The 14530-nt window shown below is 49.7% G+C and overlaps 6 protein-coding genes; 2 read left to right on the forward strand and 4 right to left on the reverse strand.

Annotated features, from left to right (window-relative positions):
* Positions 1-362: 362 nt before the first annotated feature.
* FFUJ_13659 (uncharacterized protein) lies at positions 363-991 on the reverse strand (the record flags this gene model as incomplete). XM_023576369.1 has 2 exons in its annotated part: positions 363-661; positions 709-991. 2 exons carry the CDS (start codon positions 989-991, stop codon positions 363-365), a joined length of 582 nt encoding a protein of 193 aa, XP_023429529.1.
* A 367-nt stretch (positions 992-1358) lies between these two features.
* FFUJ_13660 (probable KGD2-2-oxoglutarate dehydrogenase complex E2 component) lies at positions 1359-2829 on the reverse strand (the record flags this gene model as incomplete). XM_023576370.1 has 4 exons in its annotated part: positions 1359-1655; positions 1714-2106; positions 2162-2515; positions 2584-2829. 4 exons carry the CDS (start codon positions 2827-2829, stop codon positions 1359-1361), a joined length of 1290 nt encoding a protein of 429 aa, XP_023429530.1.
* Positions 2830-3724: 895 nt separating this feature from the next.
* On the reverse strand, positions 3725-6955 carry FFUJ_13661 (related to member of RSC complex; the record flags this gene model as incomplete). XM_023576371.1 has 5 exons in its annotated part: positions 3725-4741; positions 4983-5542; positions 5612-6482; positions 6538-6640; positions 6696-6955. 5 exons carry the CDS (start codon positions 6953-6955, stop codon positions 3725-3727), a joined length of 2811 nt encoding a protein of 936 aa, XP_023429531.1.
* Positions 6956-7577: 622 nt separating this feature from the next.
* Positions 7578-8792, forward strand: FFUJ_13662 (related to OTU-like cysteine protease; the record flags this gene model as incomplete). XM_023576372.1 has 3 exons in its annotated part: positions 7578-7941; positions 7998-8263; positions 8316-8792. The coding sequence occupies 3 exons, from the start codon at positions 7578-7580 to the stop codon at positions 8790-8792; spliced, it is 1107 nt and encodes a 368-aa protein (XP_023429532.1).
* A 541-nt stretch (positions 8793-9333) lies between these two features.
* Positions 9334-10633, reverse strand: FFUJ_13663 (probable transmembrane protein UsgS; the record flags this gene model as incomplete). XM_023576374.1 has 4 exons in its annotated part: positions 9334-10054; positions 10113-10285; positions 10341-10447; positions 10507-10633. The coding sequence occupies 4 exons, from the start codon at positions 10631-10633 to the stop codon at positions 9334-9336; spliced, it is 1128 nt and encodes a 375-aa protein (XP_023429533.1).
* Positions 10634-12184: 1551 nt separating this feature from the next.
* On the forward strand, positions 12185-14348 carry FFUJ_13664 (uncharacterized protein; the record flags this gene model as incomplete). XM_023576375.1 has 2 exons in its annotated part: positions 12185-12449; positions 12508-14348. 2 exons carry the CDS (start codon positions 12185-12187, stop codon positions 14346-14348), a joined length of 2106 nt encoding a protein of 701 aa, XP_023429534.1.
* Between the last annotated feature and the right edge of the window lie 182 nt (positions 14349-14530).

A 14530-nucleotide genomic window follows, 5' to 3' on the forward strand; every position in this document is an offset into this window, starting at 1 on the left:
AAGCTTTCACTCCTTAAATGGCATAGACGAAACGGCTAGCCAGTATGAGCACCATGGCTCACGATGTTGACATTATATGGCTTTTCTTTTTGTGAGATTCCTTGAGATAATAAACAACCATCCTCGAATTCATCTATAACACCATAATACAACTGGACTCGGGCTGTAAATGCCACATCAATATAATTCTTCTTGGCATGTCGCAATCTGAAAGTGCTGCAAAAATAGCAAAGACCAGCATTTCACATTGTTGCTACGGTCGAGCCCTTCCTACATTACAGGCCATTCCGTACTGGCAACTGCAGCATACGAACAGTTGACTGCCATCATATAAATATGCTCTTTTGCTGTATTATGCGATCTCAGCCTAAGACTCCAGTGTTGGCCCACTGACCGATAGCAGTTTGCCATGGAGTCACTGAAGCACCTAGAGCCTTGAGTTCATTTTCAACATCTTGCTCGATCTGAAGGGCCTGTTTGTTCTCGGTATCGTAAGTAGAATGAGCACCTTGGAGAAGCGTGACTCGAAGCCCAGCTTCCAGAGCGCCCTTGCAAGTTTCCAGCACACAGCACTCGCTCTGTATGCCAAACGCAACAATATGTTGAATGCCTTTGGACCTGAGGAGACCAGCTAAATCCGGATTTGACTTGAAAGTGTCTCCTAGGTACATTTAGCAATGACAATGAATGAGTGTTCAAGAGTCTCACGTTGATTTTTTGACACGAGCAACTCTCTTGTATTGTTTGGGTCGTTTTCGAAGACCAACTCCCATGGTTTGCTACCCGTTACAAGAGGACCACTCTCGGGCGATTCTTCATGCTGAACGAAAACTATGATGGGTTTCGGATCGGCAGCGATACCTCTTGCAACCTCAAGTATTTGCTCTCCGGCATCGCGTATGCGTTCAGCGTGGGGGATTTCGGTCTTGTCATCTGATGCCAGATCTTTCTGGATGTCAATGACAAAAAGGGCGCTCACGGGGCCTGACATGTTCTCAATCGCTCTGATTCGAGCGTGGTAAAACAAACGACTAAAAAGAAAGCTTGGTCATAAGGTCCTTGATAAGTCACAGGATAACTAATCCATGCCTTGCGAATGATTCACGAACAACAAAGACTAAGCCAAAACAAGGCACGCTTCAATTTCGTCAGGCTAAGTTCTCCACACAAGAGCAGCGAGGATACATCGCTATGATGAAATCCAGGTTTATCAATAATGGCAAGAGCACGTACATGCTCCATACTTTATCTTCTTTTAGTATACAATAGATGATAGTCAAGGCGCCTCGAAGTTCTTCGACAAGACTAGCGACTACATTCTATAGGGTATTAAGTAGCTTGACATTCAGTAATGTCTCTTACAGGAGCATCCTTCGGGGATCCTCAATGTACTCCTTCACCTTGACAAGGAATTGCACAGCCTCCCGGCCGTCCAGCAGACGGTGGTCGTAAGTAAGAGCAAGGTACATCATGGGTCGAATCTCGATCTTGCCGTTAACGGCAACGGGGCGCTCCTTGATAGCGTGGAGGCCAAGAACAGCACTCTGGGGGAGGTTGATGATGGGTGTGCCCATGAGAGACCCGAAAACACCGCCGTTGCTGATGGTGAAGGTGCCACCAGCCATATCCTCGATAGTAAGCTTGTTGTCACGAGCCTGTAAACACATGGTTAGTCACCAGTCTACTTGTGGGCGTGCCAATGTTGCGACCAACCTTTTTGCCCATATCAGCAATCGATTGCTCAATGCCAATCATGTCCATAGACTCGACATTTCGGACGACAGGGGTAACAAGGCCCTTCTCGGTAGCGACAGCCACACTGATATCGACGTAGTCGCGGTAGACGATGGTGTCACCGCCGTTGGGACCCTCAATGGAGGCGTTGACGGCAGGGAGATCGCGCATAGCAAGAACGCAGGCTCGAGAGAAAGCACTCATGAAACCAAGCTTGACACCAGTCTTCTTGAGAACGTCCTCCTTGTAGAGCTTGCGGAACTCCATGATGTTGGACATATCGACCTCGTTGAAGGTGGTCAGGGAAGCAGCCGTGTTTTGGGACTGCTTGAGACGCTCAGCAATTCGAAGGCGCATACGGTTCATCTTGACCTGAAAGACAGTTAGTACTCGGTGACTGGGCTCAAAAATTTCTGCATCATCTTACACGGCGCTCTTCTCGGTTACCCATAGAGGGACCGCTGGAAGCGGCAGACTGTGGCTTGGAGTCCTTCTTCTCGGCCTGTCGGGGAGGTTCGGGCTTGCTGGGAGCAGGAGCAGACTCCTTCTTAGGCTCAGGAGCGGATTCCTGCTTGGGCTCAGGTTTTGATTCAGACTTTGATTCGGACTCGGACTTCTGGGGCTGCTCCTTGGACTCTTCTTTAGGGGCCGCCTTGTCACCGGATGGCGCGCCTCCAAGCTCAATTCGAACAAGGTCTTGTCCGACAGTGACTGTGTCCTCCTCGGCAACGAGGAACTCCTTGATGGTACCAGACTCGGTGGCGTTGACAGCAACGTCAATCTGGTGAAGACGTTTTAGTAAGGCTGTCCTGGTGACAGTTTTCAATATTGCTATGACGGCATGCATACCTTGTCGGTCTCGATAGTAGCAATCTCCTCATCCTGCTCCACATAATCGCCAATGCTCTTGGAAAACTGCTTGAGAGTACCCTCGGAAATGGACTCTGCCATCTGGGGAACCTTGATGACGGAATCGGCGTAGGAGCGAACGGTCTGCATCATGGAGGGAAGCATGACGAGAGGGTGCGAACGGGGCCTCAGCGCCCTGGTGGCGGGCACCATACGGGCGGCGGTAGCTATACTTCTTGAGAGCATCTTGAAGAACTGTGAGAAGGACTGTCGAGGACCGGAGGGGAGAGGAGAGGATCGCGGGTTGTTGTTGCTGAAGTTGTATTATGGAGGTGGAGATATTTAGAAAGCAGGCCAGGAGGGAAAAACGAAACCACACACGAATGAAACAAGCTCGGACAATGATTCGCGATGTTCCACTCACAAGCAAGTTCCTCTCGGCAAGCTTTGGGGGAAGCAGAAAAAAAGCCGGGCAGTCAAGGTATGCGTTAGCGTCAAGGTACACCGAGGTTCCCAAGACGGTGTAGCGCAGCCATAAATAACCCAGGAGGTACATGTCCGACATAACAGGAGGTTTCCATTAGTTCCGTCAGCTGCTGATTGGCTTGCACCAACGATTTCAATTACCTGGTGCCCGACGGCTTAGCCGAGCAGCCATGTAGTCAGTTATTCAGCATCGACCCTACATGATTTCTGTCAGGGACTTGCCATCACCTTTCTGATTAGGATTTACGAGCTACACAATCCATTCCTAACCCCTAGCAGTGATTATACCTTCTTCCTGCTTTGTTTGGGCAACTTCAGGCGACTCGTGATGGAGGACAAATGTGGATCACTCATACGAGCCATGACCAACTTGACGAAAAGGAACTCTGACCACACAGCCTGCCAACAGCTGATTGACAGGCCGACGAAGGGCCAATGTCATGAAAGAAGCTGGGAAATATGTCTGTGATGTAGATGCAGATGAACGGGGCACCTTGTCAATCAATCAGTACAATCTAATACTACTACAACTCGTCTTAGAATCGTTGCAAGTTACTATTGGGTGAATTTAGCCATTACTCCAATCCTAACGCATAGAAAGTTAACCTAGTTTTCGCTCTCTTGATCTTGAATGGGATACCTAGGCGCCTTGAATTCATATTTGTTTCCCAACTGCTGCCCACTCGTCGCAAACAGTGCTGTTTTCTTCGTTGGATGGCTTGACTTCACGCCAACCTTCAAGCCCTGCCTTGGCTTTCCACTTCTGGGTATCCTCGTTGTATTGCTCCAACCACTTAGCCATAGCATCACTGGCCTGCGAAACAATCTCTGTTTTCGCTTGGTGCGCATCTGCTGCATTCTTTCCGAGTTTCTTGTTTGAGGTACTCCCGACCTGCTCGTCGCGCTCTTTTCTCTTCCTCTCCCGGTCAGCCAACCATTCTTTTCTCCCAGCCAGGTATTTGGCGCTGTGTCCTAAGCCAGCGCTTTCGTGGGATATGCCCTTGTGGGGTCTGTCGAGTGGAGGAGCAGTGAAGAAGAGAACTCGGCCAGAACTGTCATGTTGAAATGACGCTCGCAACTCCTTTGGCATCGCATCGTTCATATTGTCGGGAAGTGCGTAGACCTCTGGTGGCCTGGGTGGGTTATACACATTGCCACCCTGCATAGGCATCCCTGGTGCAGCCGGCATAGGACTGCGAGCGACTGGAGTGGCTTGCACTTGGTTGTATGCCTGGGTCAAGTGGTTTGGCATAGGTGTTTGCTGATGCATAGGAGGCACCTGTTGCCCATAGTTAGGGGCGAATCCTTGTGCATATCCTGCCTGCGAATGCTGAGGTTGGTGTTGATATTGCACAGGCCGTACAGACAATTGAGGCTGAGCACCCAGGTGAGGTTGATGTGGAATAGGGACTGGAGTCTGTTGAACTTGTGCTGGTTGGGCGCTAGGAGTGACCGGCTGAAAGTGAGGTGTCGTGTGAGCATTGTACGGGACGGGGGAGGGTGAGGGACCTCCAGGATAGGATATTGAAGGATGTCTCCCGGAATGATCACCAGGAATGCCACCAGGCACTGACAACATTGAAGCGCGCCGGCCAGAATCAGCGCCGGCATCAGGTAGTGGGACCGCCGACATGGCCTGTGGCGGAGGGGTGGGGACTGGCGGTGGTGAATCCTATAAAGTTATGGTTAGTTGCGTGCGACAATAAAGTGAGACGAAAGAAAGAAAGCCTGAGGCATGCATGGATCACGACCAAGAACCAGGCGTCGAAGCTGGGAAGGAAAGGAAAGACGTTGGCTGGCAGGGATCATGCAGAGCGTTCGTTTGCTGATAACGAATACAGCGACAGCCAGCCGAGTCATAGCATGGCACTGGCATGACAGAGGAAACGAAAGAACAGATGCATTTCACCTACATTGGCCTCCCGTTTACGGCGATGTACCGCTCCAACAATAGGCGGGGCATTTGGGCTTCCCCATGTTGGCTTGGGTAGTTCATCTGTCTCCTTTGCATCTTCGCGGAGCAAGTGTTTAATTGGGCTGGGAATCTTCTTCATGCGCCGAGGCATATCAAAGAGGTCCATTTCGTAGTCTTTGTCGCGCACCTCATCTGGGACACAGCTTGCCCACGTCTTGATCTTGTTGAATGTGAACTTCTCCTCGTTGTAGCGTGATTCACACACATAAATCTCCTTGTCTAGAGGAAATCCTCGAGGTCGCCCTTTATTGAATCGGGTCACGAACATGACAAAGCATCGATCCAAAACCTCTTCGATTTGATGATCCCGGTATTGGCCTGTCTTGACAACTTCATGCTCGAAGAAATGCTTCTCATATCGATGCACAGTCTGTTCTGGTCGGTAGTACCAGCAGGCATTGATCCATCTTTGGCCAGCGCGGTCTTGCCAAGTTCGATAGATTTGCGCAACGGTGGGCTTGGCCAGGTCATTGGGATTTCTAATGTGAGCCCAATCACCTACATTCATGTCAGCCGCGTGACAACACTGGAAACACATCGCACAGTGGTATTTCTTTATGTACGTACCGACTTTCCAGACCTGCCCGTTATGTTGGATCTCTGCCAACGGTAACTTGCCGTCTTCGTCTCGGAAATCATCATCAGGTTTGGCCTTCTCCTGTTCAGCTAAAAAGACAGCCTCTTTCTGTAGCTCAACTGCGGCCTTGTACACTTCGCTGTCATCCTCATTATACCGCTTGGCATTCTCAAACATGAGATTGAGGTCTTGAAGAACATGGTCGATGCTTTGATACTTCTTCCGCTTGGCCTTTTTCTTGATGTTGTCGAGAGCGATGGGGTTTAGTATCGTTGTATAGTAATCTGGTACAGCTGCTTTGTCTGGTAGCTTCTCGAAAGGATGAACAAGTAGATTTCCTGCAGTGTCCTTGGGCTTTCTCAATCCCTTCAATAGTGAAGCGATGCGGGCTTCGTTTGGTGTAAGAACACTAGGAGGTCGGCCTCTTCGTTTGTGCGAATCATCTTCGTAGTCTTTGTCCTGATCTCTTCGACCAGCGCCACGTCGTCTTCGTCCCCTGCGTCGTCCGCCTTCATCGTCTGAATCGTCATCTTCATCCTCATCATCATCATCATCTTCTTCTTCTTCTTCTTCATCCTCCTCTTCTTCATCGTCTTCCTCGTCTTCCTCATCATCCTCTGCTGGTGGAGACTCTTCTGCGGGTGGTAATTCGCCCAGATCTGGCAATTGTGCATCATTGGCATTAACGTGGCCCTTTTCTACCAGCTTCTTAAGTTCTTGGACAAGAATTTCTCGAAGACGAACTGCGGCACCAAAAATAGGAGCGGAGGGTCGGTTGTAAACTTGAGCGTTGTGACAGATTTGCGCAACATCTTTGACGAACTCGGCAAATGAGCCGTATTGTTTCTTCTGAGTTTTACCCTATCATTGTGGTTAATGATCCATATACCAGCTACCAATACTGCACAAAACCTACTCGGATGGTACTGAAAGCGATGGGCTCGGCGATGATTTCGAAATAATCGGGCAGTGTTCGTCGATTCGGGATGCGCTGGAAGCCAGCAGCAAGCTGCTCACCACTATAACTCTGTCAGCATCACCATATCCTCTCCTGCACTAGGGAGGGAAGCATACTCATCCTGAACGCTGCACAGATAGGTCGAGAGATTATGGATCAAGCGATACATATCGGGACGGCCTTCATCGTCCACCTCGCCTTCTGCGTCCTCTTCACCTTCGGCATCTTCGTCACCTTCTGCGTCCATATCTACGTCAGGGTCGCCTTCGGCATCGATATCATCGTCCGGTGTATCCTTCATCTCAACGTCCAGGGAGGCTGTCTTCGCTTCTATAGATTCGCGCACCTCTGGCGCGTTCGCCCTCCGGCTGGACATGACAGGCTCGTGAGACCACTCAAGTCCGGTCGTAATGCGGGAAAATCGAGGCGTTAACGGCGCGTACTTTTCGCGTTGTTCAAGTTAATCTATATTGCGGCATTCATTTGCTGAGACGGGGTGGACTGCGAAATCACGACAGCGGGAGGAAACTGTAATTAAATGCCCGAGCTTGGTTGAAGGTGCGACTGGAGAGCGCGTGCATTTGCGCGCGACTTCTCGTACTGTTATTGGTTAGAGCAGCTGTGCATTTCTAAAATCGGGTCCCAACTGGCTGTCAATTGACACATGGTTGTGACGGTGCCAGCTTTCATCTGGATCATTGATTCAGTCAGTCAGGTTTGATCTAGCCTTATTGTTTCTGTGATTCGTATACCGGATTTGTATACCTATTACTCAAGCTCATATCATTCTCTTCCTGTGGTTCCAGACACTGTTTAAAACAGACTTAGTGCCTCGCTTTTCTCTTGCTTCCTTTCAATTCCTCGCCTTTGAGTAAAGCAGCCATCCTCCTCCAGTCACCTCAAACAACTTTCACCCAAACACATTAATCACCCATATCCTTTACGAGAGAACTCGGGATACTGTCACCTTATACTGAATCTTGCACATAGTCACCGTCATGCGAGCTCGTTATAAAGGTCCAGCCGGTACCGGTATCCTTGAGATACCCGATGATGCCACTGTTAAAGTGCTATTTGATGAACTTCGAGTCAAGACAGGAATTACCACTTTTGGCATAAAATATGGCCCTCCTATGGCTATGAAGACTCTTGAAGCTAGCAAAAGTGATCAATTTGCTCGATCTCTTGGTCTTCATGGTGAGACACTCACTATCGTACCCGAGGACGTACCACCTCCCGCACCTCCTGCGCCGCTTCAAACTGGCACTGCCCAACATCAAGCAATGACATTTCGGGCAGCAAAGCTGAATGAGAGCCCAGAGGATGTCAACGTTCCGTGGCCAGAACAGGGTGGGACTCTACGTAAGTGATAAACTTTTGTTGGCCTCTGGAGATTATTTGTTATTAACGGCATGTAGTTCTAAGGGTGATGCCCAGCGATAACAGCTGTTTATTCACAGCTTTCGGTGGTGCTCTGCAAGATCAGATCCCCGCTCAACGGCTGAGAAGGATGATGGCTGATTACATTGTTGAACATCCCGAGGATTACTCAGAAGCTGTCCTCGGTAGTCCTCCCAGCCAATATTGCCGCAATATTCAAGACCCTGATCGGTGGGGAGGAGGTATTGAACTGAGCATCTTATCTTCCATCTTCAATATCCAGATCTGCACGTTTGATGTCCAGGTTAGTCGAAATATTATGCTGCACCGCTCCTCACTGACATTGAAGATTATAGGCCCAAAACCTAATCAACTTCGGAGAGGATAAGAGAGATCGCTGTATTCTTGTCTATTCAGGAATTCACTATGACCGAGTTGCCTTTAGCCTGTCTGACTACCCACATGACTCGCCTACCTACCCCCCTGAGATGGATCGAACTGTTTGGCCGACTGATGACGACGAGATACTCGAAAAGACCAGAGAGCTCGTCGAGAAGCTCAATAAGGCGCACTACTACACTGATACGGAAGGACTGCTTCTACGATGTGATGTGCCGGGATGTGACTGGATAGGTAGCGGCCAGCGTGAGGGGCAGAAGCATGCAGAACTCACAGGACACGTGGCTCTGAGTGAAATCCAAGACGAAGGCGACAACGTGCTCCGGAAGTGCGACACACCTGGATGTGACTTCATCGGCCAAGGTGACAAGGTTATGAGGCAGCATAGTGCAGATACTGCTCATGAGAGGTTCTCCATCATTCCGGACTGGTGAGAGGGAAGTGACAGAAATATGAAACCTTCGGTACACTATGCCCTTCTAGACATTTCAAGTAGTTTGCTGGGTTTTGAACATACTTAGCGCTTCAAACACTGAAATAATATATTACTTTGCAACCACTGCATACTGCTGAGGATATTCACAGTGAACTGATATCCAGTTCATGCTGAGATGCAGCGAAAGGCGTTGTCTTTACATGGCTGAATTTGGACTAGCTATTGGTACAAATGCCATGATCACTGAATGCCCGACGCGAAACTTGGTAGGGGCTGGTATCGCTTCCCAAAATACTTCCTTTCCACCCTTTGCCTGGCATATCGATCATCCCATCGTGCTGGAACATTGGATAACGGGAAACGGCAATGTGGTTTCGTTGCTCTGCTGGTCGATGAGGCTTTGTGGTATGGCTTTGTTCTTGAATGAAAGCATGACCAGAAAACTATGGGGTTGGTGATCGTGTCCCATGATAAAGGACCTATGCTGAGCAGCATAGCTGCTTTGCGTTCAGGCACATCAAACGCGACGCCTTTCCTATTCAATTGGTCTTTTTAGATAGCTCAGGGTCATGTACCAAGTCAATGTTGGCCAGCGAAAGGTTCAAGAACTCATGTTTGTTAGACCAATTCTGCTGTCCCTCAGCAAACTCCTTCATCTGCTGAGGAGGAGGCGGTGGGTCAGTGATCTTGGTGATCAGGTATGCGGTGGATGCTTCGGCAATGCCATAGGCGAGGATGCCCACAAGAGGGATTCTAACCAGGATGTAGAATCCCAGACCGAAACCAAACAGAACTCCCTCGCGGCTGCGGAACCAGTTTCGCTTTTGATCCTTTGTAAAGTGAACACGAGCGAAGTATGGCTCAAGCAACTCTCGCATCAAGCTTCTGGAAGAGAAGTAGCTCTGGAGAAAGATTACCAGGTACCTTCGAGGGAGGAAAATTCCCATACCGAAGATGATCGAGGCCGGTCCCAAGCCCACAGCGTTGTTGAAGGTGTAAAAACTGGCCGCGGGTAGGACAAATCGACCGATGTACGGTGTGTATGAGAGTGCAAAAACTGCTAAAGAAATACCACCCTTGCGAAGGAAGCGGTAGAGAAACATGGAAACAGCCTGAGCGGTACTTTCAGAGTGCGTACTTCCATCGGAGGGACGGTACGTCTTGAGGTTCGGATAGTACATATCCCGAAGCTCCGAAGGCTTATCACCCCGGTGCTTTTGAACATAGGTCATATCAACCCACTGCAGAGACTGCATGAAGCTATTTGAAGTAGATTAGATACTGCCAAGTGTTTCGCGACGTTTTGTTTGCGACTTACAGGTTATCGAGGGTCGGTACAACATAACGCATGAGGGCCATGAGGAAGAAGGGGACTTGGAGGACATATTCTGCGACAAAGTCAAGCCCACCGACGAGAGTATCGTCCCATGTGACGGCATCAAGAGATATAAAGAATGAAATGAACCATAATAAAACCTTGATCCCGACGATCTGGTTGTGCAGTCAGTAGGGTTGCTCTTCTGCTCATGCAGGTAATGAGACTCACGGGTATGGTGACGATGAGTCTAATAGCAAGACCTGCCACCACTGCAATGGCAGCTTGACGATAGTGATCGGTTGTGAAAAGTGCCGGATTCTGTAGTGCTCGATGAGCTATATTGTTGGTTAGTGAAGGGCAAAAGGCATGATGCCATATGGTGGGTGGGACTCACCTCCCACCAGAGTGAGCTGAGCACCACGTATTACGGTATTGGGATCGAAGTGAGAGAGATCGAATTTTTCCTCAAGCTTCTCCTTCAACTTGTCCTTATCAAGTTGAGCCTTTTCGTCGGACGACATCTTGAGAGCTGAAGCTAGGTATAGGAAGCTGAAGGGTATAAGGGAGACCAAGTTGTAGGCACCCAGAGCTCAAGTTGAGCTTGTGTCGACGGGCTGAATTTTAGTGAATACACTGTATCAGGCACGGAACTTTTGCCTGCCCCTCTTAAGAAAATGAAGGGTCTTTTTGAGACTGTTGAGGATTTGGCGGTCTCAGGTTTGGGCTAAGAAATGAAGGTAATAGTGATATTCACGAACACGAGTTGGGAGGGAACCTTGGAATGGTAAGACTATAAGGTGACGTAAGTATCGTGTACCAATTGAAGCTTACGCCAGGTTGGCGGCTGAGTTAGGTAGTGAGCTCTTTGCCCAGCTAGAGGTAAGGCGGGTGTATCCACAAGGGAGCAAGAGAGACATGTGATATGTGAGAGTTACAAGACAAATACTGTTCTTTAAAGATATCCTTTGAGAGAGCCGCAATCCTCTCGAAATCACTCCGTGCACGGCACAGAAGCGCTGGCAAATTTCTGAAGAAAGCCCCTATGACTGAGATAAGCGCTCACAACATGGCTACATGGAACCTCGTTTTGCTGTGTCCTCCAACCTCCACTTAAACCAGTTGTGAAAGCTCCGCCACCCTTTATGGCTGGCTGGGGTAGGACAACTGCACCTAAGTGGCGGTCGCAGCTATTTATGCAAGGTCCAGCTTACATCCATCAGTTCACTTCGTACATACCTTGGTAGGTAAACAAAGGCGTGTATCATAGGAGGCACAGCCAGGTTCAAACTCGTCCTCTTTCTTCTTGTATGGTGCGTTGAGTTCATCGGACGATAAAGCTTAGACATGAGCATATATTCATCGTATGACGACTCAAACCTCTTACACCAAACGTTTTACAAAACTTGAATGGCATGGGCTTGAGCTCGCTATGCACAGAAATGTCCCAAGTATTGAACAGCTCTAGCTCAATCAAGGATCGAGGAGCGGGACGACGGGATCATCAGCAGGCCCAGGAATGTGTATGCGGATGACTAAGGCCGCACCCCTCTAAACTCCCGTCCCCTGTAGATGAGGTAGGTACAGCGCAGTACCTTAGATGGCTGGGCCAGATTCTACCCGTCCCGGTCGTAGCCTCAGCACTTCGGAACGGAAATCGAGGGAGCGAACAGAACAGAAAGGAAAAGACCTTCCTACCTACCTACACGCGGGTCGTTCGATAACGATAAAGATAACAAACACCCAAGAACCCCCCCCCCCCCCCCCCAACTTGTCGTCATCTCCGCCTTTGAGCTTCCATTTTCCCTCCATACCTCCAAATAGGTACCTACCCTGCGTAGCCTCTCCCTTCCACTGAGGTGTTGTTGGTCAGGGGACTCGACTCGCGATCCACCAACTCGTCACGACCCGGCGCGACAACCACAACTCGACCAACATCCACGGCGGGCGCGCAGCCATGAACGATCTTCCCTGTTTGTCTCTTCGAGATGTTTGAGATGTAGTCAGGTGGAACAAGTATTTGCGCTACCAAAAAAAAAAGAAGGAACAAGCTGCTTCGACGTCACATCCTTATCATGGACGATTCAGGTGACGATTTGGCGGCTCGAGGGCCCAGGCGAGTATCAACAGCCCCTATACCCTCACGAGGCCCTACGGAACCAGAAACACCCGACTCGGATCTTGTCGAAACACTCTATAGCCATCCAAACGTCAAGATAATATCTTTTACGGCCACTGGCCGAGCCTATGCGAGAAGTCCTGGGGGGCCCGCCTTGAGCAATGTTGATCCACCGAGTTCTTTATCATGGTCCTCACAGCTCGAGAGAACCATCGCTGTGGGTGAGTTGACAAACGAATACCTATGTATGCACCGCTAGTTACTAAGTAAAGCACATAGGACCATTTCGCATATATCGAGCCCCAAGATCGGTAGCCTTCTTGAGCTGCGGTTCTGCATTGCAGCCAATTCTGCGAAAAAGCCAGTGCTGGTGTATAGACGAGGTTAATAGTAGGTTTGTCCTGCAAATACGGCGACCGAACTACTGGAGAATAGAGCTTCCAGTCGATGACCCCGAAGATCAGCAGCGAGCCGAAGAACTGAGAGAAGTGTTGGACAAGATTCTACAATTTGAAAAGACTGAATGCCCTTTCAAGCGCACCTTTACTGTCGATTTGCCAGAGCAGGTTCCCGTCACAATCCTGCCCTGGACGCCCCGCGCACAGCCTATGATTCCTTCTGATGAGGCAACACCGGCATCCTCTACGGACTCACGAAGGTCCTCCTTTGTTGGGAGAGCTTCTACACCTACTCCATTAATTCCTAGACAGCCCAGAGATATACCAACAAGCCCGATACCTACCAGACCTGAAAGCGCGGCATCTAACGTAGTGCCTTCCAACATATCTCTTTATGAGGAGTATGGAATGAACCTCGACCCTCTGCAACCATTAGGCACCGGAAATGCCGGCACTGGACCCTTGGAAGCTGTCCCAGAACGCCCAGGTGAACAAGGCTCTCCAGATATGCTCGAGTCTCACGATAGGTCATCTGTACTCTCTTCCAGTCCCACGGAAGATGGTTCCTCCATGTATCAGCTTCACGAAGGCTCTGGGAATCGAGGTGGCAATATGAAGGCCAGGCTACGACGACGAACTGGTAATTTCACAACCAGATCTGCTACGATGCCACCACGCATGATGCCGACACTGGATAAGTCTGGGCCGTCAGCGTCCACGTCAAGGGAGCCTCTCTTAAGAAGTGTGTCGGAAACAACAAGAAAGTCGACTGGTCGTACTGCAGATACCACCTCTTCTCCCCAGAAGAAGAATAAAAGAGATGTGAAGGCCTCCCGGTCGCCACAGCAAAAGGTCAATGCTCAACAACCTCGATTACTGCGTAGAGATAGCGAGGAATCTTTCCATAGTGTTGAGTCATGGCATTCTTCTGGAGTTCCACAGCATCCTTCGCCTCCTACTTCCCAAGCAGAATCTTCTATGGAGGCAAACAATGACCCGTACGAGGCAGGTAGACTGTCAGCCGGCAAAAGAAATAAGTCATCACATAGCCGGGGTAGTTCTCCCATGCCATGCGCATGGGAGTCCGACTATGATGATAGCGAAACATCCGACGAAAGCTCATCGTTAGATGCGGATTCAGTGAGAGAGCTAAAAAATGATGCCTTCCCCAAACTTGACACCGGCCCGTCGACAACACCCATGACCGCACCGCAGCGGCCATTCGTTCCACGCCACAGAGCGACGACCGGTAGTATTTCTGTAAGGCGACGCGCCCTGTCACCTCTGCCACCTGCAGCCAACCTCTTTACACCCGCTTCAACCATGGAACGGAGACCATACAGGAGTAAGTTGGAGACGGTTAAGAACCTTCCAATGGCTATTATTGCCAAGACCTACGAGATGATCCTGGGTCCTCCCAGCTCTCTCATCCGCCTAATCCTCAAGGTGGCAGCTAAGATTGCTTCTGGACAATGGCGAGGTCTCGTGTATGGATATGGTGAGGATGGCGAAGAAATACCGGTGCAGTGGGATTACTCCGAGGGAGAATTCAGCGACTGGAGTGATAATGAACATGATCAACATGATCGCAGTCATAAACAAGGGAAACGAGAGCATCGGCATAGCAGACACCGCAGCAATGCTCAAGATATGACAGCAGAGGATGAGATGCGCAGACGGCCCTCATCCTCTGACGATAGCCGAAGCTGGGGCGTTGATTGATCGATTAAGTGTGATGTGCTTAGTACGTGCTATGTTTATGCTATATGATGCTGAAAGGTCCGTATTGAGAACATTTGTATGAATGAGACGCAGTGGCATATTGTGGTGTGGCGGGACGTTTTGGTTGGGCGCACGGGATAGGACCAGCCGGCGTTCACTGTAGGTTCAATATATGGATGGAG

This window comes from Fusarium fujikuroi, chromosome FFUJ_chr04, assembly GCF_900079805.1.
Source record: "Fusarium fujikuroi IMI 58289 draft genome, chromosome FFUJ_chr04".
Lineage (NCBI taxonomy): Eukaryota > Fungi > Ascomycota > Sordariomycetes > Hypocreales > Nectriaceae > Fusarium > Fusarium fujikuroi.